The sequence below is a fragment of the Narcine bancroftii genome, chromosome 1 (assembly GCF_036971445.1).
Source record: "Narcine bancroftii isolate sNarBan1 chromosome 1, sNarBan1.hap1, whole genome shotgun sequence".
In the NCBI taxonomy this organism is placed as follows: Eukaryota; Metazoa; Chordata; class Chondrichthyes; order Torpediniformes; family Narcinidae; genus Narcine; species Narcine bancroftii.
In genome coordinates this window covers 190307969-190331825 of record NC_091469.1, presented here as the reverse complement: position 1 = coordinate 190331825, position 23857 = coordinate 190307969, and the positions used below count along the sequence as shown (strand labels likewise).

Here is a 23857-nt window from a genome sequence, read left to right as displayed (position 1 = left end):
ATATTGTGAAAGTAACTGAAAAATACTGCAGCTATTTTGCATAGAACAAGATCACACAGACAGATCTGTGATTTGGCAGTGAGTAGAACAGAATGCAGTCCCTATGAATAACTAGATGCTTTCAAACTGCAGCATCCAGGTAGCCCTCCTGGAACCTGGGTGCAATTACTGGGTTGTGGTGCATGGTGCACCTTTCAAATTGCAGCCAGACCAACCAGCGATTTAAAAGGGATCCCACCCCCATGATGCGTCACACACTCACCGAAAGTATCGGCTGTCAGTCCCCCATCCCGAACCTGCCCTACAGCAACATGCAGCTGCTGCAAACTGAGGGAAGGATGGTTGCTGCGTGATCGCCACTCAGGCCACAGCGACAGCTCGATGCAGGAGTAATGGTTGTCTTCCTTACCCATAATCCCCCATGGTGCTGGAACCACTCTGGCAATGGCAGCAACCACTCTCACCCCCCCCCCTCCAATATCCCCCTACCCCCATCTCAATCGCGGCAGCAGCACTCCACACAGGGGTTTCCCTGCGATGCACACATGCAAGCGCAGATATCATCTGAGTAACCAGGTCAGGCATTTTCCTTTCAAATTGCCAGAGCAGGACACCCGGGTAGGTTTTACTGGATTCCCTGACCACCTCTGAGGTAAGTCAGGGACCAGGTTGGATTCTGACCAGGCTGACCCTTTCAAATCGCCTTGTATCTGGGTCGATAATCATGCAAATTGCCCAATTAATCCCATTTTACTTGGCAGTTTGAAAGGGCCTACACTCTCAGGATAGTTTTGCCTATTTTGGTTTATTGAAGTGATTCATTATGCCTATTGTGCTCACTTAAAGAGGAGGGCATATAAATTTGTGCAACGTGCCATGTTTTCTCGTATCAATACAGACACAGGTTGAGTTATCTGATTGCTTTACTGCCACATATGATTCTCTGTTCCTGCTACTGCAATTGACAGGTTCAAACTGTTGCTTGCCAGAATATATGGAGTGTTTGTACGTTTTGGGCATATCCACGGGATTATAAGTGAAACCTATTTAGCATAAATATTCTGGCTGTTTTTCTGGTGGTAATGCAGTTTCACTTGGGTAAAATGTGAAAGGATTCTAAGGTAAAGATAGAACATAAATGATATTGAAGCAGCCGTGACATGATAGGTCAGTCAAGAACAGTATCAGGGAGGACTTGAAAAATGAAAAATATGCAGATACTGCAATTATAGTAAAACACACAGAGAAATCATCAAGGAACACAGCCGGTTTCACGCTGTTCATGGGAGGTAAAGATATATGACTGACGTTCCAGGCCTGACCCCTTCAAGGTAGAAGAAAAAAACCAGGAAGGAATCTGAATAAAACTGAAGAATGACCAACAGCTGAAAGGTGCTAATTGGATATGATAAGAGGGAAGGTGAGAATTGGGGTGGTGGGGGTTTATTGTAAACCAGAGAAGTCGATGTTAATCCATCCAGTTGAGGGTGCCCAGATAAGGGTACAACTGAACTTGAGTAATAGACAAGCAATGGATAACTGGAATGGCCTTCACGGGCGACCTGGAGCTATATCTATATGGTAATTTCATGGAAATAAGTGTCAAAATTACCAAGTATCAAATCTCATTTATAAAAATAACACTGGCAGTTGGAAAAAATTGTATCACGACCATTTGGAAGTCCGACTCCCCTCTACTCTAGCATGATGGACTGCAGAAATGAACAGCTTTATTCTTCTTCTTTGGCTTGGCTTCGCGGACGAAGATTTATGGAGGGGGTAAAAAGTCCACGTCAGCTGCAGGCTCGTTTGTGGCTGACAAGTCCGATGCGGGACAGGCAGACACGGTTGCAGCGGTTGCAGGGGAAAATTGGTGGGTTGGGGTTGGGTTTTGGGTTTTTCCTCCTTTGCCTTTTGTCAGTGAGGTAGGCTCTGCGGTCTTCTTCAAAGGAGGTTGCTGCCCGCCAAACTTTGAGGCGCCAAGATGCACGGTTTGAGGCGAGATCAGCCCACTGGCGGTGGTCAATGTGGCAGGCACCAAGAGATTTCTTTAGGCAGTCCTTGTACCTCTTCTTTGGTGCACCTCTGTCACGGTGGCCAGTGGAGAGCTCGCCATATAACACGATCTTGGGAAGGCGATGGTCCTCCATTCTGGAGACGTGACCCATCCAGCGCAGCTGGATCTTCAGCAGCCTATAGAAAGAAATATCACATATAACTTTAAAAAAACAAATATGACACTTTTGTAAAGGTCTGGCAGCCATACCCGGACCACATAGGGGCACAGATACAGTAATAAAAAGGAAAATAAAGGTTTATAAAAGTAACTATAAGTTTCCCCAACTGTACTCTATATATTTAAAATGTAAGCTCTGATGGTGAACGGATTTGTATGTATGGAAGGGAGGGAGGGATTGTTTTGTTTTTGTTTGTTGTGTTTGCAAGAAAAAGTTTAATATATTGTATATTTAAAATATGTATTTTAAATATATGTATTTTAAATATAAAGGACTATATGTATTTTTGAAACAAATCAAAAATAAAATATTTTTTAAAAATAGGCTAGCAAGTCCTTGTTTGCCTGAGGAAGGACTCAGGCTGAAACATCAGTAATATATCTTTACCTCCTAGAATGCTGTGAGACTGGCTGAGTTCATCCAGTATTTCTTCTTGGCCAAACAGAATGTAGTGTATTGAAATGACCATTAACCTCATACAATTGGATTGCAACTCAATCCAACTTATTGCAGTTCTGCTATTGGAATTGCATTAATATTTTAGGCCCAATTAATTCAGGAGCTAAATATGCTGAATTACTTTTAAAGTGCCATTTGTTTGTAGACGATAGAATATGTCTGTCATGTTTGCTTGACCAAGGACTCCAAGATCCTCTTCTAATGGTGTTATGTTATCCGTTATGTATTATAAAACATTCAACATGTTGTTAGATCAACAGCCCTCTTGAAATTGCTGCAGTTATTTTGGTATTGTACTAGTGTATCAATTTCCACAGTCACTTGTATGGGAAGAGAAACAGGGTGAACATTTGTTCAAAGATCCTTCTTCAGAAATGAAAATGAGAGCAAAAAAGCTTAACAACCTGTAGAGTGGGTGGGAGAGGTCATTTATTTTAGATTTCCATCATCTGCAGTTTTTGTTGATTTTCATTTATTATTCAATTACATAATGTGCTCAAATCGCATATTGCACCTTGAGCCTGGAATCTTCTGATTTAGAAGTATTTTTAATTCAAGCCAAAATTTAAAATTGATGACACTGGCAGATATTATTTCAGAGATTATTTTCCTAAAGACATAATTCAGGATTTTAAACTGAGACCAATTAATATACAATTCTATTTCAAATGCAAGATTTCAGACATTTGGCCACAGGCCATGTATTGTTCTTTAGTGTCACCTGAGTAAGAGTTATTGGAGTCCATTTGAAACATCTGGGCAGATGTCACTGGGGTCCACTTGAACCAGTGAAGCATCCTTGTGCCTGACGTGTAAAGTGTCTCTGGTGCTGCAGCTTCTATTTATTAGAGAATCAGGAAGTATCATGGTTTTCCCACTCAGTTCATGGAACAAACCAATTTAAATTCCTACAATTTAGGAAAAAGTCTCAGTAAAAGAAACTGTGATTGTTATTGACACTTTCGCTGCCTTCTATAATACTTAAGGGAAGAAAATCTTGTGTTGCAACTATGTCTGGTCTTTAGGCAAGTCGAATTCTTAACATCCTCCCCAGTTCTGGGATAATTCTGGTGGACAAAAAGTGCTGGCATTCTCAGCAACATCCACACATTGTGAACAGCAAAATAATTTTAAAAATCAGTAACTCATATCATGCTATTTTTAATGCATAATTTGTCAGATCAAGGTTGATGCTATTATATTTCTCTGGGTAAGTACAAAATATAATTGCAAATCTTGATTTTAAACTAAAGGAACAGGAGGATATGCAGATATAAGCTTATGAATTCCAAGATTATGTTGATTTTTGATAGCTTCAAACTATAATCTACTTAGTGGACCAGCTGTAAACGTGGGCATGATGTGGCAGCCTAAAATTAACTGTAAAGAAGATCTACAGAAGTTAGCTTTAAAATGTCATGGTTTACTTTAATATTTAATTAGGTGCTATATGATATATGGCCACCGAGACAGAGGTGCACCAAAGAAGAGGTACAAGGACTGCCTAAAGAAATCTCTTGGTGCCTGCCACATTGACCACCGCCAGTGGGCTGATATCGCCTCAAACTGTGCATCTTGGCGCCTCACAGTTCGGCAGGCAGCAACCTCCTTTGAAGAAGACCGCAGAGCCCACCTCACTGACAAAAGACAAAGGAGGAAAAACCCAACACCCAACCCCAACCAACCAATTTTCCCTTGCAACCGCTGCAACCGTGTCTGCCTTTCCCGCATCGGACTTGTCAGACACAAACAAGCCTGCAGCTGACGTGGACATTACCCCTCCATAAATCTTCGTCCACGAAGCCAAGCCAAAGAAGAAAGAAAGAAAGATATGATTCTATATATGGTCCTGACATTTATTCCCTCACATCCATCCAGGGACCAAAACAGATCTTCCAAGTGAGACAGAATTTACATGCACCTCCTCCAACATCTACTGCCTTTTGTGCTCTTGATGTGGCCCCCTCGGTGTCCACAAAACCAAGCAGGCTAGGCAACCAGTTTGCTGTGCACCTGTGCTCTGTCCTTGCACACTAGCTGGAGAGACTGGTCTGTTCTACTGACAGGGTGAGGTCAAAAGCAAATTAAATTTTAATCAGATCTGGGAGGGAAAAAAAAGGACCATTCTATAAATTTCTTAGTCTACATTAATTAGATCTCTCATGGAAGAGAGTGCTAAATAAAGGATGCTTTACTTTGCAGGTTTAAGAATACGACTCTTTAACTTCTCCTTGAAGGTGCTCACATGTGTTCTATACATTGTGCGAGTTTTGTTGGATCATCCTGAAGAAGGAATTGGCTGGTAAGGCACTAATTCTTATTAAACCAATTCATGTACCTCCTTGCTACAACATTTGCCGTAAATAATTGCTTGGGTTTCTCCTTGTCTCCCAGTTTTGGTAATGTTTATATAAGGGGTTTCAATCTAAGCTAATAATGTGACTATCACATATTTTTGGCATTATTCATGCTATAATGTTGAGAGGATTGTGGTTTTTGACTATATTTTTCAGGCTCTGCATAATGAAACTTTGGTCTGTAATCTGTCAGTTGTTTACAGCATTGATTTACTGATCCCTATATTTTAAAACAATGATAAAGATCATATAGAAGTTGTAGCATCCAAGGGTTTCTCCACAATTGCACTTAACATGTCTCTACCTACCTTACTTCATTATATCCCATCAAACTACAGATGTAAACAGGTTGTAAGTATATTTATAACCACTTCCTTTCTTAGAAACCTGACATCACTGTGATCAAAAGTTCCTGGATTGAGATTTATAATTGAAATTTTCACCCTGCACCATCTTCCTCCCACAAGTATTGGTATTGTTCCTTGAACTTTATTTTTCTCAATTTCTTGACTTCCATATCTTCTTCCACTTATTTTTTTTTAAATTTTATTTATTAATCAAAATAAGACATACAATAAAAATACAAGTAAATACATAATATTTTATCCCATATAATTCCCCACCCCAACCCTAAACCACCCACCCCTCCCAACCCCACCTCTAAACTACCCCAAAGAAAGGAAAGGAAAAGATGGAATAAAAGAGGAGATCAACTTACATAACAACCTTTAATTATTGCCATGGTTTAGTGCAGCCCCAACATTGTGGGAAAAATCTATTACAAATTCAAACCCATATATCTCATATACGGGCTACAAACTTTAATAAAGAAGGGATAATTATTACATAAATTGTACATTATTTTTTCCAATGGAATACAAGACCTCATTTCCGAATGCCACCGTTGAATACTCCAATCAGTCTAATTTTTCCAAGTAATTGCCAAACATTTTCTAGCCACGGCTAATGCCAATCTCAAAAAAGCAATATGAGACTTATCTAATTTTAATTCTAAACTCAATTTCTTAATATAACCCAATAAAAATACCATAGGATCAACCGATATTTTAAGTTTAAATAAAACTTCTAAAAGTTTCTTAATTCTATTCCAAAAAGGTTTCACTGTTTCACATAACCAAGTAGAATGCAAAAAAGAGTCAACTTGCTTATGACACCTAAAACAAATCAGAAGAAATAAATTTATATTTCATTAACTTCTCAGGAGTTAAATATAACTGGTGAATAAAATTATAATGAACCAATCTGTACCTTACATTTACAATTTTAGTCATACTATCCTCACATATAGCTATTCAATCATCTTGAGAAATAGATATGGATAAATCTTTTTCCCATTTTAATTTAGATTTATGAATTTCTGGCTTAGACATTTCATTCTGTAATAAAGCATACATCTCAGAAATAAATCCTCTCTTGCCCCATTCAGTAAGTAAACTTTCAAATTTAGACCACCTAGGCAACCGTAATGTACACCCAAAATTATCCAACAAAAAGGCTCTAACTTGATAAGTTCTTCTTTCCCTCTGTTAATTTCATAATTCAAAATGCTAAAATAATATCACATTCAGATAGAATTTTTGACTTCAAAAGAAGACAGGTTGTACCTACACCTCTTGGTCCAAACTGTGTTCACTCATAAATCTCCAGTTGTAATTGATGCCTAATGAACAACTTCATAGAAAACAAAAATACAAGAATAAATGTGTCTGTACTGCCTGGAATATATATAATTTGTACTACCTATAAATGAAGCAAAACTTCAACATGCTGTTAAATGAGGCTCTGAATTTGAAGCAATTCCTTTTTACACAGGTATAAATTGTATCCCTTAAAGCAGCTTGCCTACATGACAAGCAAACTGGCTCCAGCATTCAGGGGCGAGTCCGTAGCCAATGGCGAGCAGGAGGGCTCTGGGTGCGGGACACACTTCGACCTGGAAGCAAACGTCACTTCTGTCCTGCAAAGTTGGGGGGGGGGGGGGGGTGGCTGTTGGAAGCAGGTTCTTAAGTGTATGCTGATTCAAACAGTAAACAGTTCAACCAGACCTTGTTTGACTCAGTGCATTGCTTTCACTTGCTGTGATCAGAGTGACTGTACATACTCTTTGTATTTTGTGTAAATAGCATAATAAGCTTTTGACACCTTTTGAATTGTCTGTGCTCATTTCCTGTTGGCCTTTCCCATTGGGTATCGGGATCGGCTTCAACTCATGATTCATCCAACACCGGTGTCTTTCCACATTGTATTTCCTACACAATCATTTCATCATTGCACACACAGTCCATTGATTCCTTGGAAAAAAAAGGATTGAAAAGTTGGGATTGGCGACCTTCATTCTCAGCTCCCAATAAAACAAAGAGCACATTTCATTTGAAGTGATTACTCTTGTATTATTTAAAGTTTTCAGAGACAGTTTTTATTTTATTAATGCTCAGCAGCCTGAGCACAGATGGAATTATGACAGCAGTTTTCCCATTTATACCTTCAATTATCCTCAGTTTTTTTTCAGTGCTAGTTCCTTGTCCAGTACCCAGGGATAGCTGGCAATGCATGATGTTTTCCACAAAGATTTTAATTTCACTGCTGCTGCACTCTGTGTCTTTCTGACTTTTTTAGTTGGGGATGTTCGAAGCAGAATTATTCTTCAAGTCCATCATCCAATGAAATCAATTGGTAAGTAATGCTTCGTGATTCAGGGAAATAAGGAAGCCTGATGGGTTGATATAATTTTAAATGTTGTTGATGCGTTTCTAATTATAAAGTTTTGTTATCTTTATCAAGAGATGTCTAGAGCATCATTTATTTATTTTATGCTACCAAAAAAGTATGAGAATAAAAGAAGGAAAATTATATTTAATCCTTTGGGCAAAATAAATAATCAGGAAGATCTATGCCATGATGTGCACTTTAACCCGCAAAATAATTCTGTGCCTGATTAATGGTCAGCCAGCATTGGGTTGTCAAGAGATCTTCCTTTTTGCTGTGCAGCCCACTACTTTGTAAGGAGAAACAACTCTTTTTTCATTTTAAGCTTTGGCTTGTTAAGTCTGAATTATATTTGTTGTAACTGCATCCAGGACGGGGACTTCCATGCAAGATCATCAAAGGTGTCCTCCTTCTTCAAAGAACATGGCTTCCCCTCTACTGCCATCAACTTGGCCCTCAGCCACATGTTCTTCATTGCCCATACATCTGCCCTGGCATCCTCAGCCCCCATGCACAATGGGGACAGGATTCCCTTGTCCTCGCCTGCCACCCTACCACCCTTCACCATTTCTGCCAATTACCATGTGATGTCCCCACTAAACACATTTCCTCTCTCCTCCCCTTTTCACCTTCTGCAGGACTGCTCCCTCCATGCCTCTCTCCTCATCCACTAAACCCTTCCTACCAATCACCCCCTTGGAGCCTACCCCTGTGATTGCAAGAGATTTTATGCTTGCACGCATGACACCTCCCTCTTTGGGGTCTCAAAGAATGAATCAACACCTGTCGATCTGCAGGGGTCATCCACTGCAGCCAGTACTCCCACTGTAGCCTCCTCTACGTCGCAGAAACTAGTTGCAGACTGAGAGATTGCTTGGTCCCTCTGTCCGCCTCAAGAGCAGGGATCAGCAGGGATGTGGGGAGAAGGCAGGTAGGTGGAGTTAGGTCATAAATTAGATCAGCCATGATCTTATTGAATGGCGGAGCAGGCTCGATGGGCCATTTTTGGCCTACTCCTGTTCCTACTTCCTATGTCCTATGTTCCAATTCCCCCTGTCCTATTCCCATGCTGTTATGTCTGTCCTTGGTCTCGTGCACTGCCAGAATGAGATCATCCACAAATTGGATGAACAACACCTTGTGTTCGGTTTGGGTACCCTCCAACCAGATGGCATTGACATTGATTACTCCAGTTTATGTTGGAAGTATATAAAATTAACAGATTATAGATCGGGAGATCATCAGTCTTCATCTCAGGGTGGAAATGTCAAATACCAGAGTGGCATATATTTTAGGTGGGATGGGCAAGTTTAAAGGAGATTTGCAAGGCAAGAATTTATACAGAAACTGAAAGGTGACTGGAACGCCTTGCCAGGGAAAGTAGTGGCGGATAAGATGACAACATTTAAGAGACATTTAGATATGTAAATGAGTTAAGCAGAGGATGGATGATAAAGACCAGGAGCAGGCAGATGGGAATAGTTTAAATTGGTATCATGGCTATAAGGCTCAATACTGTTCTTATGCACTTGGCAGTAGTGGTGAATGTACAATTTCACTGATTGGGTTAAGTGACAGGTTGGAATTGACCATTATTTGAAATAACTAATCAGCTTCAATGCTTGCTTTTTCATTCCTGTAGGGCGCCTATCCTTTGGGTAAATAGAAGTCTATCACTGTGGGGAATTCAGGTGGGTAAATAGAAGTCTATCACTGTGGGGAATTCAGGTGGGTGAGAAAATAAAAATTTAACTCAATATCGGAGAAAATTCCCTATTTGTTCTAAAGTACAACTGTCCTTTTGATTGTCTCAAGCCAGTGCGTTTAAATATTGTCATTCTTTTCACTTCAAGTGGATTGTTTCTTGGGCTGGTGTATCTTATTGAGTGAGCAACACAAGTTCTAGATCTATGACCAAGAGCTCATTGACCATCTTTATGGCTCTGAGCAGCAGTAAATCACATGTTGCTTTCATATTATGTATCAAATTTAGCCAACATCAGATTTGCAGTAACGATCTCCCTTTATTGGGCTCTGGCAGAAATATTTAAAAAGTGCAGAGCCGGAAGATTAGATGGTAGCTCACGTTGTTTAAAAAAGGCTCCAAATGTCACCCTGGAAATTTTAGGCTGGTGAGCCTGACATCAGGTAAATTATTAGAAAATGTTCTAAGAGATTGGATATAGAATTATTTGGATAGCCAACATGGCTATGTGCATGGTAGGTTGTGTTTAACTAATATTACAGAATTTTTTGAGGAGGTTATCAGGATATCTGATGAAGGAAAGGATGTGGATGTTGTGCTTCAGAAAGATCTTTGACAAGGTTCCACAGGGAAGGTTAGTTCAGAAGATTCAGACACTAGGTATCCATGGAGAGATTTTAAATTAGATTTGAAATTGGCTGAATAGAAGACAGAGAGTGTTGCTTCTCAGACTGGAGGCTTGCAACTCAGAGATCTGTGTTGGGACCATTGTCGTTTGTTCTCTATATCAATGATCTGATGATAATGTGGTAAATTGGATCTGCAAGTTTGCTGATGACACTAAGATTATAGGTTTTGTGGACAGCGAGGAAGGCTTTCAAAGCTTGCAGAGGGATGTGGACCAACTGGAAAAATGGGCAAGAAAATGGCAGATGAAATTTAAGGAGATGCATTTTGGAAGAACAGACCAAGGAAGGACATACACAGTAAATGGTGGGGCACTGAGAAGTGTGGAGGAACAAAGAGATTTGGGAATACAGATGCATAATTCCATGAAAGTGGCCTCACAGGTGAATAGGGTTGCAAAGAGAGCTTTTGGCATATTGGCCTTCATAAATCAAAGCATTGAGTTGGGATGTTGTGGTAAAGTTATGTAAGACATTGGTGTAGTATTCTATTGCTGGAATAATTTAAAGTGTGCAGGAATTTTTGTTCACATACATAGCTGGAAGTAGATCATAGTTTCACATCATTGTTTTACAAATATGGTCAACATCAAATCTTAAGTTTAAATAAATTTTATTTGAACCATAAAGTGAAGTAAAAAGAATGAAATGTGGAACTAAAAGAGTGAAGGTAAAGGTACAATAGAAAAAAATAAAAGCATAACAATTCAATTTTTTTTAAAAACATCCTAAGTCTGCAAATGTATTTAAATTCAGAAGAAGTGATTCTCCACACATACAATATTCAATCTTCAAATGCTGGGAGACAGCAATTTTGACCAACCACATTCTAACTGATGAATTCTCCTACATTGGGATGTAGCAGACCATTTTATTTCTCCTGCGTTTAATGGGAAAATACCATTTTTATTTAACTTTATTCAAATAGGAAAACAAACAAAATCTGATCATGATCTTTATTTCTTATCTCCACAGGTCACAGTGGCTTTAATTAGTTTTCTGGAGACCATGCTCCTCACATATTTAAGTTACAAGGTAAGAATTAACATAACAAATGATCAAAACATTAAACTAATGTTTGAAAGATAAATTCTAATGCACGATGCACTATTTTTAATATTCTATTGATTCTGAAGTTCTTAAGGGAGTTCAGTCCCCAAACTGATCCCATCGCCGCGCTCTCTCTCTCCACAGCACCGTGTCGGTCTCCACACTGTTCCCACTGCCCTGCTCCCTCCTGTCAGCCCCGTGTCAGTCCCCACATTGATCTCATTGCCCCGCTCTCTCTCTCCACAGCCCCGTGTCGGTCCCCACATTGATCCCACTGCCCTGCTCTCTCCCCACACTGCATAACGCCCATTTTCACAGTGTGTATTGTGAATGTTAAGTGGTACATACCTGTATATTGTTCATTGATCAGATTTATTAATACTTTTTGAGGAAAGATGCAAATAAAGGCCATTGCTAAGCATAAGAGAAATTGCTGATGGTAAAGAATTTTGGCATGAGGCAATATGTGATAAACAATGGTGTAAATGAAGCCAAATTAACTGCTTCTGGAACAAAGCATGGGGGAAATTCAAATGACCTCCCATGAACAGATTTATCATAACTCACAGGAGTTCACATTGCATCTCTAATATTTATTTATTTTGATGAGAATTTTGAGCATTTAGACAAACTACTAGAGAATGCTGGATCAGGTGGCATCTGTGGAGAGAAATGAATGGTTAATATTTTGGTTCTCAGCCCAGATGAAGGATCTCATTCAGAAACATTTTTATGTACATTTCCCTCCACAGTTTGTTTGTGCCCCTATTTCAGCATCTCCAGTCCCTTATGTTTTCTTTTGAGTATTAAAGGTCTAGATGCTTCACTTTTTTATCCACACCAGGGAAATACAACCATCACAATGAATCAGTCATGATCCTGCTTTAATGTCTCCTTCTCTCATTATATGCCCATTTGTATAGTTTGAAAAAGTACTTACACTGCCTTTACCCTTGTAGCTTATCCTCCGACCTCTATTTTCCCTTGCAGTTTTTCCTGATATTTTTTCTTCCTCATTCATGTAGTATCCACATTTAACTTCTTTACCAATTACATCATCTTTTACCTTATTTTATCAGTAGCTTGGAACAACCAAATTATGGAGTAGCTCTGACAAATGCAAATACATCTACTTTTGTAGTCGTTAAGGCAAGAACAGCATTCTGTTTATTCAGAAGTTCAAAGGTTCCTTTTATTGTCACGTAATAATACATAAAGAATATCATATGCATGATATTCTTCAACTTTTGCCTGCTGTGAGACAACCAGAGTCACATGAGAATTGCACAAAATCCTGAACAATAGGAGAAAGAGAAGCAAAAGGGAGACTCGTCACAGACACTAACTGTCCGTGGATTTGCCTCTTGTGCTCCTGCAGACGCACGGACTCTCATTCAAACAGTCAGCAACCCGAGTTTCAGATCCAAGTCCCCAATTCGATTAGGAAGCTTTCAGCACCCAAGGTCCTTCAGGAGCCCATCTTTCCCACTGCACCCTCAGTTCCCGTGAGTCATTCTCCAGCAGCCTCCATCCATGTGGATCCTTCGACTGGAAGTGGTGCCCTGCCTGTGTGGCTGCTTTGTCAATTCTCCGTTCGTTAGAACTAACTCTGTTATTTGGTTCCAATCTTCTTCCTGGAAATTATGCAAGAACACATTTTTACTTTAGAGATGTAGCATGGTAAGGGCCCTTGTGGCCCAAAAGCCCATAACACCCAAATGCATTCATTTGACTAATTAACCTACTAACCCCTTATGTCTTTGGACTGTGGGAGGAAACCTGAGCACCTGGAAGAAACCCACACAGACACAGGGAGAATGTTCAAAATCCTTGCAGACAGCGCCAGATTTGAACCCCGGTCGCTTGCACTCTAATAGCGTTGTGCCAACCACTGCACTAACTGTGCCACCCAGATGGGAGATATTCCTGTTGTTACTTTACAATATTTGACTAATCAGGCATTCAAATGATTTTTTTTGTTACAATTTCAAATAAATGTTCTCCCAGTAATTTGATTGACGGAGCTCTTGTTTGCAGAGGAACCTGAGTGTGTGCTCACAGAAACCTTGACTAAAGACTATCTGTATCTAAATTTATTTTAAAAATTTATAATTTAGTCCTACAGCATGGTAACAGGCCATTTTAGCCCATGAGCCTGTGCCGCCCATTTTACACCTACAACCCCCGGAGCCCCCAGAGAAAACCTACGCAGACACAGGGAGAATGTATAAACTCCTTACAGACAGCACAGGATTTCAACCTGGTCCAGATCGCTGGGACCGGGGTTTGAAGGTGCTGTTTTATAAATTCTGGTGTGTAATTCATACATATATTTATGACCTCTTAAATATGAGAGAGTTTATTAAATACAAGTAAATTTTTTTGTTGACTATTAACTGAAGATGCTCTATTGATTCACCAATGAATATTTATCACTATATCAGAATGGAAATTTAAAAGTGATTTAAAGAGCAATTTGCTATCATCAGCGTATGCTTATATTATTTGATGAAGAGATAATCAAATATATTTTAAAAGATTTGAACATTTAAATTATTAACACAATTATTTTAAAAAGTTATAACATATTTAACTGAAATTAATTTCAAATAATTAATCTTTTTTTAAAAAGAAACAAAGATTCTTCATATCTACATATGACTAGTCTAAATGTTTGAGTGGATTTGTACCTTTTAATTTTGCTTGGCATCTAACTTCCCTCCAATGAGCTCCCTTCAAATAATTATGATGGGCCTCCAAATGAGATGGCTTGATTTTGAAGATTTGAAACCACTCACATTTGTAGGCCCACCATTAAACAATATATTTTGAGAGTCATTTCCAACATTTTAAATTATAATTGCAATGTATACCTGAAATATCTCTAAAATACAGTATGAGATGCATAAGAATTTTTGCTTCACAGGACGAAATATTAAATTCATCAACTTATCTAATAACTATTGTGATACAAGTGTGTCATTGCACTGGGATTAAAATTGTAATTTTTGTATTGTGGAAAGAGGGAGAAGTGATTTTCTCTGCAATTCATTCCTGCATGGCGACATACTTCATAATGAAGTCATATCTACGATTTCAATTTATTTTGTACAAACCGTCTCAATAATAATTTCTTTGTGGTACTGTCGATGATCCCCCCCCCCACCATTCCTAGCAATAAAATTAACAGTTCAGTGAAAAAAATAAAATCCCAATAAGTAAAATCATTGATTTCATGCTTCCAAAGTTTGGTTAGCTGACAGATAGTGAGTTAGTACTGTAATAATTTCGTAACTAATTCATTTACTCTTCAGGAAATGGGGTTGTCAATTTGAAAACTGGCAGCACCTGAACCCAATTCGAGAAATTGTGTGGAAATTTATATACAATTTTAATTTACTTTTGCTTTGTGCAGGGAAATATTTGGGAACAGATTTTTCGAATATCTTTTATCCTTGAAATGATCAACACTGTTCCTTTCATTGTCACAGTAAGTAAATGTGAAGTATTTATCTCTAATTTTTCAAACTACCACCTGGCTCAGCAACTGAAATTACTGTTAGGAAAGCTTAAATATGCATCCCTCCTGCAAAAAGCAATCAATGAAATGAATTTGACCAATTCTAATCCAACCCCAAGTGAAACTGAGATCAAAACTCATCATCAAGTCAGGCAGCATCTCTGAAGAGAGAAACAGAATTAACATTTGGATTGATGATCATTCATCAGAATGTTTTTGTTAGAAGTGAGGAAGAGGGGAGAATTGGGTTTGGCTGCAGTCTTTCCCTTTGCGGTGACACTTACCACACTGGAAATTTAGGCATTATTATGGTGAATAAAGCAGAAAGTATGAGAATTTCCTCTCAGTGCATTTGAGAATTAACCTCAGAGAGATCAAGAAATTATCAGACTGGAAAAAAGAAAAGCATCACTCTGTTGCCATTGAAGTCCTTATTAGTGGTCTGGAATTGTAAGTCTATCCTGCACGTGACTATGCGATGTTTGATGAGAGAAATGCTAGTTTTATCAGTCGGTGGAAAGTATTCCAGCCAACACAATACAATGACCCTGCCTTAGAATGGCACAAGTTTTGAGTGGATAAAGTGGACAGTTTCACAAAATGTTTCGCTTGATTATTTTGTGTAACACAGGGCATAAACCTATTGATGCATGATCATTTAACCAAAAAACTGAAGTACTGTAACTGAAAGCTTTTATTAGCTAGAGATGAACAGCATCTCTTGAGTTGTTGGGTCACACTGGCGCAGGCTTGAACTTGGGGCAGGGTTGGGGCATGACAATCGTTATGGGAAATAAAGGGGAGGAGTCAGAAACAGGCCAGTGAGAGCAGGGTCAAACATATAAGGTCAAAGGTATTTACATGTACAAGTGTATTCACCATATTCACCCCCTCCTTTTTTAAAAAGATATCCCAGGTTGGGGGGGAGGCAGGTGCAAGCATACTGGTTGGTGGGGAGGCTGGGGGATGGGGGTGAGATATTGAGACCCAGGAGGACTGGGAGAGGGGTGGCCAACTGTTGGCTTGGGGGGAGGGGGGTCCAGATGCTCCCACTTGCTCCATATCCTGGATAGATACTGTGTCTTCTCGTCCATCCAGGAATGCCATGTAGGTGTAATGTGGGTTGGCTTGGAGCAGCTGGATCCTCTCAATTAGTGGGTCAGACTTGTGGGTCCATGCATCTTTCTGCAGGAGTACTGGCCCTGGGGACATCAGGGAATGTAAAGAGTCTCTCATGAGGTGTCTTGTTGGTGACTGTACACAGGAGGGATTGGATAGCATGGAGGGCTTCTGGGAGGACCTGTTGCCAGTGAGGGACGGGGTGGCTTTTGGACTTTAAGGCCAATAGTACTGCCTTCCAGACCGTACCATTCTCCCGCTCCACCTGGTCGTCCCCTTCGGAGTTATAACTGGTGGTATGGCTAGAGGCAATGCCCTTGAATAGCAGGAATTGGTGTAGCTCGTTACTCATGAAGGACGAACCCCTGTCGCTGTGGAAGTAGCAGGGGTATCCAAAAATGGTGAACGGGTTGTTCAGAGTCTTTACGATGGTTGCTACGAAAAGGAACTGCATGTACTCACCGATGATGGTGATGAAGTAGATGTTGCGGTTCGTGGAGGGTAGGGGTCCTTTGAAGTCCATACTGAGGCGTTTAAAGGGGTGAGTGGCCTTGACCAGGTGTGATTTGTTGGGCTGTTAGAAACGCTGTTTGCACTCTGCGCAGACCTGACTATTTTTAGTAGGGGAGTAGATGAGGTTACGGACCTTGATGAAGTGAGAAAAAAAGGGTGATCTCGAGGTGATAAAGTCGTTATGCAAAGGCTGCAATTGGTCCATCTGCACACTGGCACATTTCCCCCGATATGGAGCATCAGGAGGCTCGTTGAGCTTTCCGGGCTGGAACAATATGCCATAGTTGTAGGTGGAGAGCTCGATTCTCCACCTCAGGATTTTATTGATTTTGATTTTACCCCGCTGCTGGTTGAAAGTCTCCCCAGGTTGCTGCTTGCATGATTGGAGAATGAGCCACATATAGACCTCGTTTACCTGTACTTTGTACTGGTCTTTTTAAGATGTCCATGGTTTCTCTGTAGGTTCGGCAGTCCCATAACATCTGGTAGACCGAGTGCCCAATACACGAGAGTAGTAGATGGTACCTATCCTCATTGTCCCGAATAATGTCTGCGGAGGTGGCCGCCTCAGGTTCTCTCAGGTCAATTTCCAGGCGATCAAATTTCAGATACTTGTCCAAGTTCCGAAGAAACAAAAATTCTAGCTAATAAAATTGATGAACAATCAATTAACCCAGAGACTGAAGTATAGGAACTGAGGGCTATTATTAACTCGAGATGGACAGCATCTCTTGAATTCCTGCCTCACACTGAACAGGATTCAAACTGGGGGTAGGGTGGTGGCATGACAGCCTTTATGGGGAATAAAGGGAAGCTGTCACGAGCCGGCCAGTGAGAGCAGGGTCAACATATAAGGTTAAGGGTATTTACATATACAAGTGGTTTCACCATACCTGTGTACAGTTCATTGTAACAGTAAAAAACGCATTCCCTAAAATTCCAAACTAAGTTTTGTACTTTAAGTACAGGATTATATATATGAATGTTACCACCCTTCCTGATCCAACCCAAGTGATGCTATCTAAGAGCATTCTTGCCTGCACTTGTTCCTCCAGAAACAATTGTTTGGCTTACAGGTTGTTTCAGCAGATGTAAAGTTTCATGATTGTAATTAAATATGCACTTAACACATGAGCCTTGTAATGACTGTAACATTTAAAGCTGGGCTGCTTCATCTTACCTGGAACATTAGCTTCCTTTCTTCAAGGCTATCACCTGACCCACTGAATGTTTCCAGCAGTTTGAGTTTTGTATTTGCATAAAATTATTGTATATTCCTTGGGCACAGAAACTTAAAAAAACAAATGCCTTTCTGTTGCATATCTGGTCTCTCAAACTCTGTATTGTACTAGTTATTTCTGCATTCAAGAGGTAATTAATTTGCCAGTAAGATCAGTGCAAAAGGTATTGAATGGCAGAGCAGGTTCAATGGGCTGGATGGCCCACTCCTGCTCCTATTTCTTATGTTCTTGCAGGAAACTTACAAAACATAGATCACTTAAAATATTTGGCTATAATTGTTGATATTTTGAGCTTTTCCTATATGTGAGTCTGTTCTCTTTCCTTTGCAGATTTTCTGGGCACCTTTGAGGAATCTCTTCATCCCAGTGTTTCTAAACTGCTGGCTGGCCAAGCATGCACTGGAGAACATGATTGTAAGTAATCATTAATCATTTGTGTCCTGAATTCTGTAGTCACTAACAACCAGAATTATATACTTGAAATAAAAAAAATGATGACCAGTAAAGTTCATTACAAAGCAATATTTATTTGTAGTGATAGAATACTTGTCCTGCATATATATTGTTTGTCTCTCTGTGTGTCATGCCTGGCTGTGTATCTACATGTTTTGCACTGAGGACATATGTATGGTGCATATATGTGTGTATGTGTGTGTATATATATATATATATATATATATATATATTATATACATATACTGTGTGTTCAAATATATACTGTTTGTGTTTATTGTCATGAACAAATCATGAAATTCAGTGTTTTGTGGTAACATCATAGTGCAAACATTCATTATTCAAACCATCTTGTGACATTATTTTTATTTATTTTATAGTAATAAAAACAATATTAGTGCATAAAAAGTAAGGCAGTGTCTTATTCATCAATTATTCAGGAATCTGATGGCAGTAGGGAAGAAGCAGCCCTTGTGCTGTTGAGTGCCCATCTTTAGGTTCCTGTACCTTTTTCCTGATGGTAGCAGAGTGAAGAGGGCATGGCCTAGGTGATGGGGTCTTTGAGGATCGAGGCTGCTTTTTTAAGACACCACCTCATGTAGATGTCCTTGATGGAATGAAGCCTGATGCCTGTGATGTCGCAGGCTGAGTTAACAACCCTCTGGAGTTTATTTTTGTCCTGATCATTGGTACCTCCATACCAGGCAGTGATGGAACCATCCAGAATGCTCTCCATGAAACACCTGTAGAAGTTTCCAAGAGTCTTCAGTGTCATACTAAATCTTCTTAGACATCTCACAAACGATAGCTGTTGGCGAGCCTTCTTTGTGATGGCATCAAGGTGGAGGCTCCGGGACAGATCCTCGGAGATGTTGACACCCAGGAATTTGAAGTTCTTGACCCTCTCTACTACTGAGCCCTTGATGAGGACTGGGTCATGTTCTCTGGACTACCTCCTGAAGTCCACAATCAATTCCTTGGTTTTGCTGACATTGAGCGCAAGGTTGCTGTCGTCACACCATTCAACAAGCTGATATATCTCCTTCCAGTATGGTTCCTCATTGCTGTTTGCGATTCTGCTTACAACTGTGGTGTCACCAGCAAACTTGTAGATGGCATTGGAATTGTGCCTGAACACACAGTCGTAGGTGCATAATGAGTAGAGCACACATCCTTGGGGTGTGTACATGTTGATGATCAGTGAGGAGACTGTGCTGTTTCCAATTCATACTGATAATGGTCTTCTAATGAAAGTCATTAACTCCCTCTAGCACTTACTCCCTCTATCTCTCTCTCTCTCTGTATGTGTGGGTGTATGCACACTGTGGCATCTAATGCAAGACTGACACCCCCAGGCTTGCATGCTGGGCTTATATACATCACTGCTTCTATCACATGATCAGAAGTGATGTCATCAGATAAAAATCTGTGTTGGATGCAGGTCAATTTCCTGCATTTTCCACAGCATATCTGCCATTTAGGGAGCCGGTTTGCTTGCTGGTAAGTGGGTCACCACAAACCTTTAATGTTAAACTATATTTCTTTTATAAAAATATTATAGAATTAAAATATTGTATCTGCATTCTTAGTAAGTTAGCTGTGAGTTGATCCAGGGTCACACACAGGTCACAACACATTTATAAAGAACCATTTTTTCTGATGTTACGAGCCCAAAGGACCCAAAAACCCAGCAGCAATATATATTCACCACGACAAGTAGTTATTTAAACAAAAGTTGTTTTTAATTATCTTTAAACATGAAAACAGAATCAAACTTTAACTTATCACTATTAACTTAACTATCCAACGTAACCCCCTTTTAATTCTAAGTGCATGTGTATGTAATGTGTGTAAATTTAAGAAAAGTTCTTTGGTTCACAGTTCAATCTCACTTCTCATTCTTCCAAGTTCACTGGTTGCAGGCAATTCTTATACTGTGCACAGAATTCAACATGTATAAAGTTCACCAGGCTTTGGTGCTTGAAAGGTAAATATTTACTGCTCAGGAAGGTTCTTGTAGGTTTGCAGAGAGAAATTTGTTGTTCCAGGATTTCCACAACTGAGGTACCACCATTAGTCACCTCAATGTCTTGCTGATGAAACTTGCCCTGTCAGGGTTTTCCAGATGATAACGTCTTTCTTTCAGGCTACCATAGAGTTCCTTTCTGTTCCACTTATTCCAAGAGAAACATCAGACAGATAGCACTTCCAACCATCCGCCACTCTGGAGATTCTCTTTCAGTTCCAACAAGCTTCTCCTGCTTGTTTCAGCTGTGTGTGTTTCTCTTCATCTGAGATTCCAACTGCCAGCCACATGTCCTTCTCTCTCTCACTTGAAAAACCTCCTCTTTCTCCAGCAAACAATAGGAGTTAGTCTTCTTGGTCAATCTATTGTTTTTAGATAAACAAAAACCCAGGTGTGACCTTTCTGTGCACTCTTGTCAAAATCCTTGCAAAGAGCTATCAATAGCCTGTGTGTATCCTGCTTGTTTCTTTAAAGACAACACTCCATTCATTCATGATGTCATTTTTAGCACTTACTTGTGAAATGTGCATAGCATTCTCCATAGTTTCTGTAAAGTCACTGAATATGAATTCTTCAGTATTTCATATGAGATCTGTTGTAAAGTGTGTGTATGTATGTAACCTACTCAAATTTTAACAATTTATCTCCCAAAAACATCTCCAAATATTCCATCACACTGAGAAGAGTGTTAATTCTTGGTCTTGGCTAATTGATTTCATGTGGGTCTTAATTATTCAAGAACTGCTGAAGAAAACCATCTATTTTTAATCAAAGCCACGTAATACTCTTGAACAGAGATGAGGTCAGAGGTTGTTATGGATATGGAATGGTTTTGAAAAAAAAAACAGAATTTTGGTAGAAATAAAACTGATGGTCATGTGGTTTCCAAGAATTTATATTCACTGCGGTGATAATGTAATGGTCACATGATTTGGAGAAATATATTATTGAATTCAGTCATTTTGAGTTCAGTTTTGGAACAGTTCAGTTTAGAGAGTATAGAAGTCAAAACCTCCATGACACCGAATTTTAAACCTTGTGAAAGACAGGGTTGAGTTACGGTAACCAGAATTGGTGCTATATGTTGTGTGTTACTGGTAGGAAAAGGGGAATGCAGAATCCATGGCTTTTGAAATAAGTAAGACCATTTTGCTGTCTCTTTGGAAAAGAGAACAGAATTCAACTAGATCTATTTTTTGTTTTTGGCCACTTCATTTAAACCTTGTCCAGTTTGTGACTTCATCATGGAAGAAGATAACCACATTTGTTTAACCCTTGTCTAAATTTGTGAATTCAATGTGGGGGAAAAAAATAGCCACATTGTGAATAGAGAGACCTGAAGATATGATGTTTAAAAGTGCTTTATAATTATTTCTGAACTGATAATTTAAGACCTTCAAGCAAAATTAAAATGATGCTGAACTTTTAAAGATCTACTTTCCAGAGTAGGACTTTAATTATACACACACTTTACATACATTTACATTTGCACAGAGTGGGGTTAAGTTTAGAGTTAAGTAAGTTTAGAGATAAGTAAGAAATGTTATGTTGTTAATAGTTTCATTTAAAAAAACTATTATTTTGAATTTACCATGGACTGGTGAATTTTCCATAATTGTTCCTGTGTTTTTATATATTTTTATATATATATATATATGTTTTTGTCTGTGTGTGTGTGTGTGTGTGCGCGCGTGCACATATATTCTCTTTTAAATCCCTTATATTTATTTTTATATATTGTGATTGTGTGTATATAGCATAGTTGGGTTTTCCTGGGGGCTCCAGTTTCCTCCCACCATTCAAAATTTACTGGGGCTGTAGATAAATTAAGTGGCATAGACTCTTGAGCAGAAATGGCCTGTAACCGTGGTGTAGGTCTAAATTTAAACTTTGAATTGACCGTGCAATTGAAGATTAATTTAGGGGGAATAAATGCAGTACAGAATCTTGGCAACATCCTCTATTAGCTATTGGGTAGACACAAAGAAATTGATTCTGTTCATTGTTCTGTATCTATTATTTTGCTGATGTCTTGGGCTCTACTGACAACTCCTTAATGAGCCCACTTCATGAAATACCTGCTAATTTCTGAAATGGTACCAAATAGCAGAGTGACAAAAAGTTGTAAATCCCTCATTGTTTCAGTTCAAGTTGTTCACTGATGGAATCATAGCATCTGGCTTTTCTCTATTTCTGTGTGAGGAAGCTTTGCATTCAAAAGACAAATCCAGCCTGACACCAGAACAGCACTAAGGATGGCAGAATGAGCTCAACCATTGTATGCTGCAAACTTTCAAAGTGCTATAGACCAGAATTTTCCCAGAAAATAACAATCTCCATCTCTCTATGCCATAACAATTGCTCTGTGGGCTCTGTGTTTATGCAATGGACATCACTGTCACAAATTGTAGCTGTAATCCTATGAAGGAGAATACATTTAATAGAAGCAAAGATGAGTTCAGGCTGTGCCCTACCCAGACCAATGCATCAAATGTCCCCATTTTGCTTTGAAATTAATTTGTGCATTGTTGGTGGGCCTGAACAGCAAGCATTCCTGCCCTAAGTGATCATTTCAAACAACCCCTTGCTGGAAATGTAGGGTGATTTTTTTACTATTACCAACTCACTGTGGAGGATAAATCTTCCTCTAGGCAGCCCTGCTAGTTAAGGTTCCAGTTCTGTTTTAGCAGTTTCTTTCATTTCACCAAATTGTGGAGCTAAATTTGTGTTCCTCAAATGGACTTCATTGCAAATTCATGGTAATCTACAGAAGACTTGGGATTTGTAACTTTTATTCTGGACAAGGCTTCACAGAGAACTTGTGCAGGTCTCTAGTGTGATGCTATGTAAATCTATATTTGCACATACAGTATGAATTCTACCTGGATGTTCTTTGGTAGAAACCAAGGCTCCAGCTGTCTCCCACATGCATATAAAAGACCGTTCCTAACTTTGGAATTATTTCACAGTTTATTAAGTTATTTCCCAGCCTTGATTAAAATGAGTTGTTAATTAAGAGCACTGATGCTTGAGTTTGTATATCTGAAGCATATTTCAGGTCATTGGCTTCTAATTAAAAGAGAAAATGCTAGAATTGCATCATAGCTGATAACTACCACTGTAACCACCTCCATTTCTGGAAACACAGCCCCTTTCCAACTCTTCTCCCTTCACACCAATGTTTAAAAAAAGTGGAATTTCTTCAGAATAAGTACTCTATATGAAAATTTTTACAGATACTTCTGATCTTTGAAATGCATATATAGTTATTATTGTCATTGATTTTGATACAGGAGCATTTCTAGAATTACCAGATGTCAATATTTTAGTTTCACAGCCATCAGTAATAAATCAATATTTTAAAATAAAATGATGGGCTGTAATTTGAAGGAAAACAATTAATATTTCCTGCTTGAAAAATAAAGGCTTCCTTTGGATAAACTGGGGGAAATGTGTGATATTTTCTCTCTTGTATATGAATCCTAACAGCAAAAAGAAATCTATTTTCTTCCAGAATGATTTGCATAGAGCTATTCAGAGAACGCAGTCTGCCATGTTTAACAGCATAACAGAAATTTCTTTTCTTCCAGAATGATTTGCATAGAGCTATTCAGAGAACGCAGTCTGCCATGTTTAACCAAGTATCAATACTGATTTGTACTCTACTCTGCCTTGTGTTTACTGGGTGAGTGGGACAATATTTATTGTGCGTGGTTTTGAACGTTTCTTGAGTTGTCCGATCTGCTGTTGTGATGGAGTAACAT

General features: G+C 39.1%; 1 protein-coding gene across 1 annotated transcript in view; it reads left to right on the top strand.

The window, feature by feature from the left end:
• kcnt1b (potassium sodium-activated channel subfamily T member 1b) overlaps positions 1–23857 on the top strand; it is a 175674-nt gene that overhangs the window by 5705 nt on the left and 146112 nt on the right. The window contains exons 3-9 of the mRNA XM_069916271.1: positions 4899–4998; positions 7691–7747; positions 9423–9471; positions 11147–11206; positions 14637–14711; positions 17945–18028; positions 23684–23778. Coding sequence (XP_069772372.1) covers positions 4899–4998; positions 7691–7747; positions 9423–9471; positions 11147–11206; positions 14637–14711; positions 17945–18028; positions 23684–23778 — 520 coding nt within the window. The remainder of the gene's footprint in view (positions 1–4898; positions 4999–7690; positions 7748–9422; positions 9472–11146; positions 11207–14636; positions 14712–17944; positions 18029–23683; positions 23779–23857) is intronic.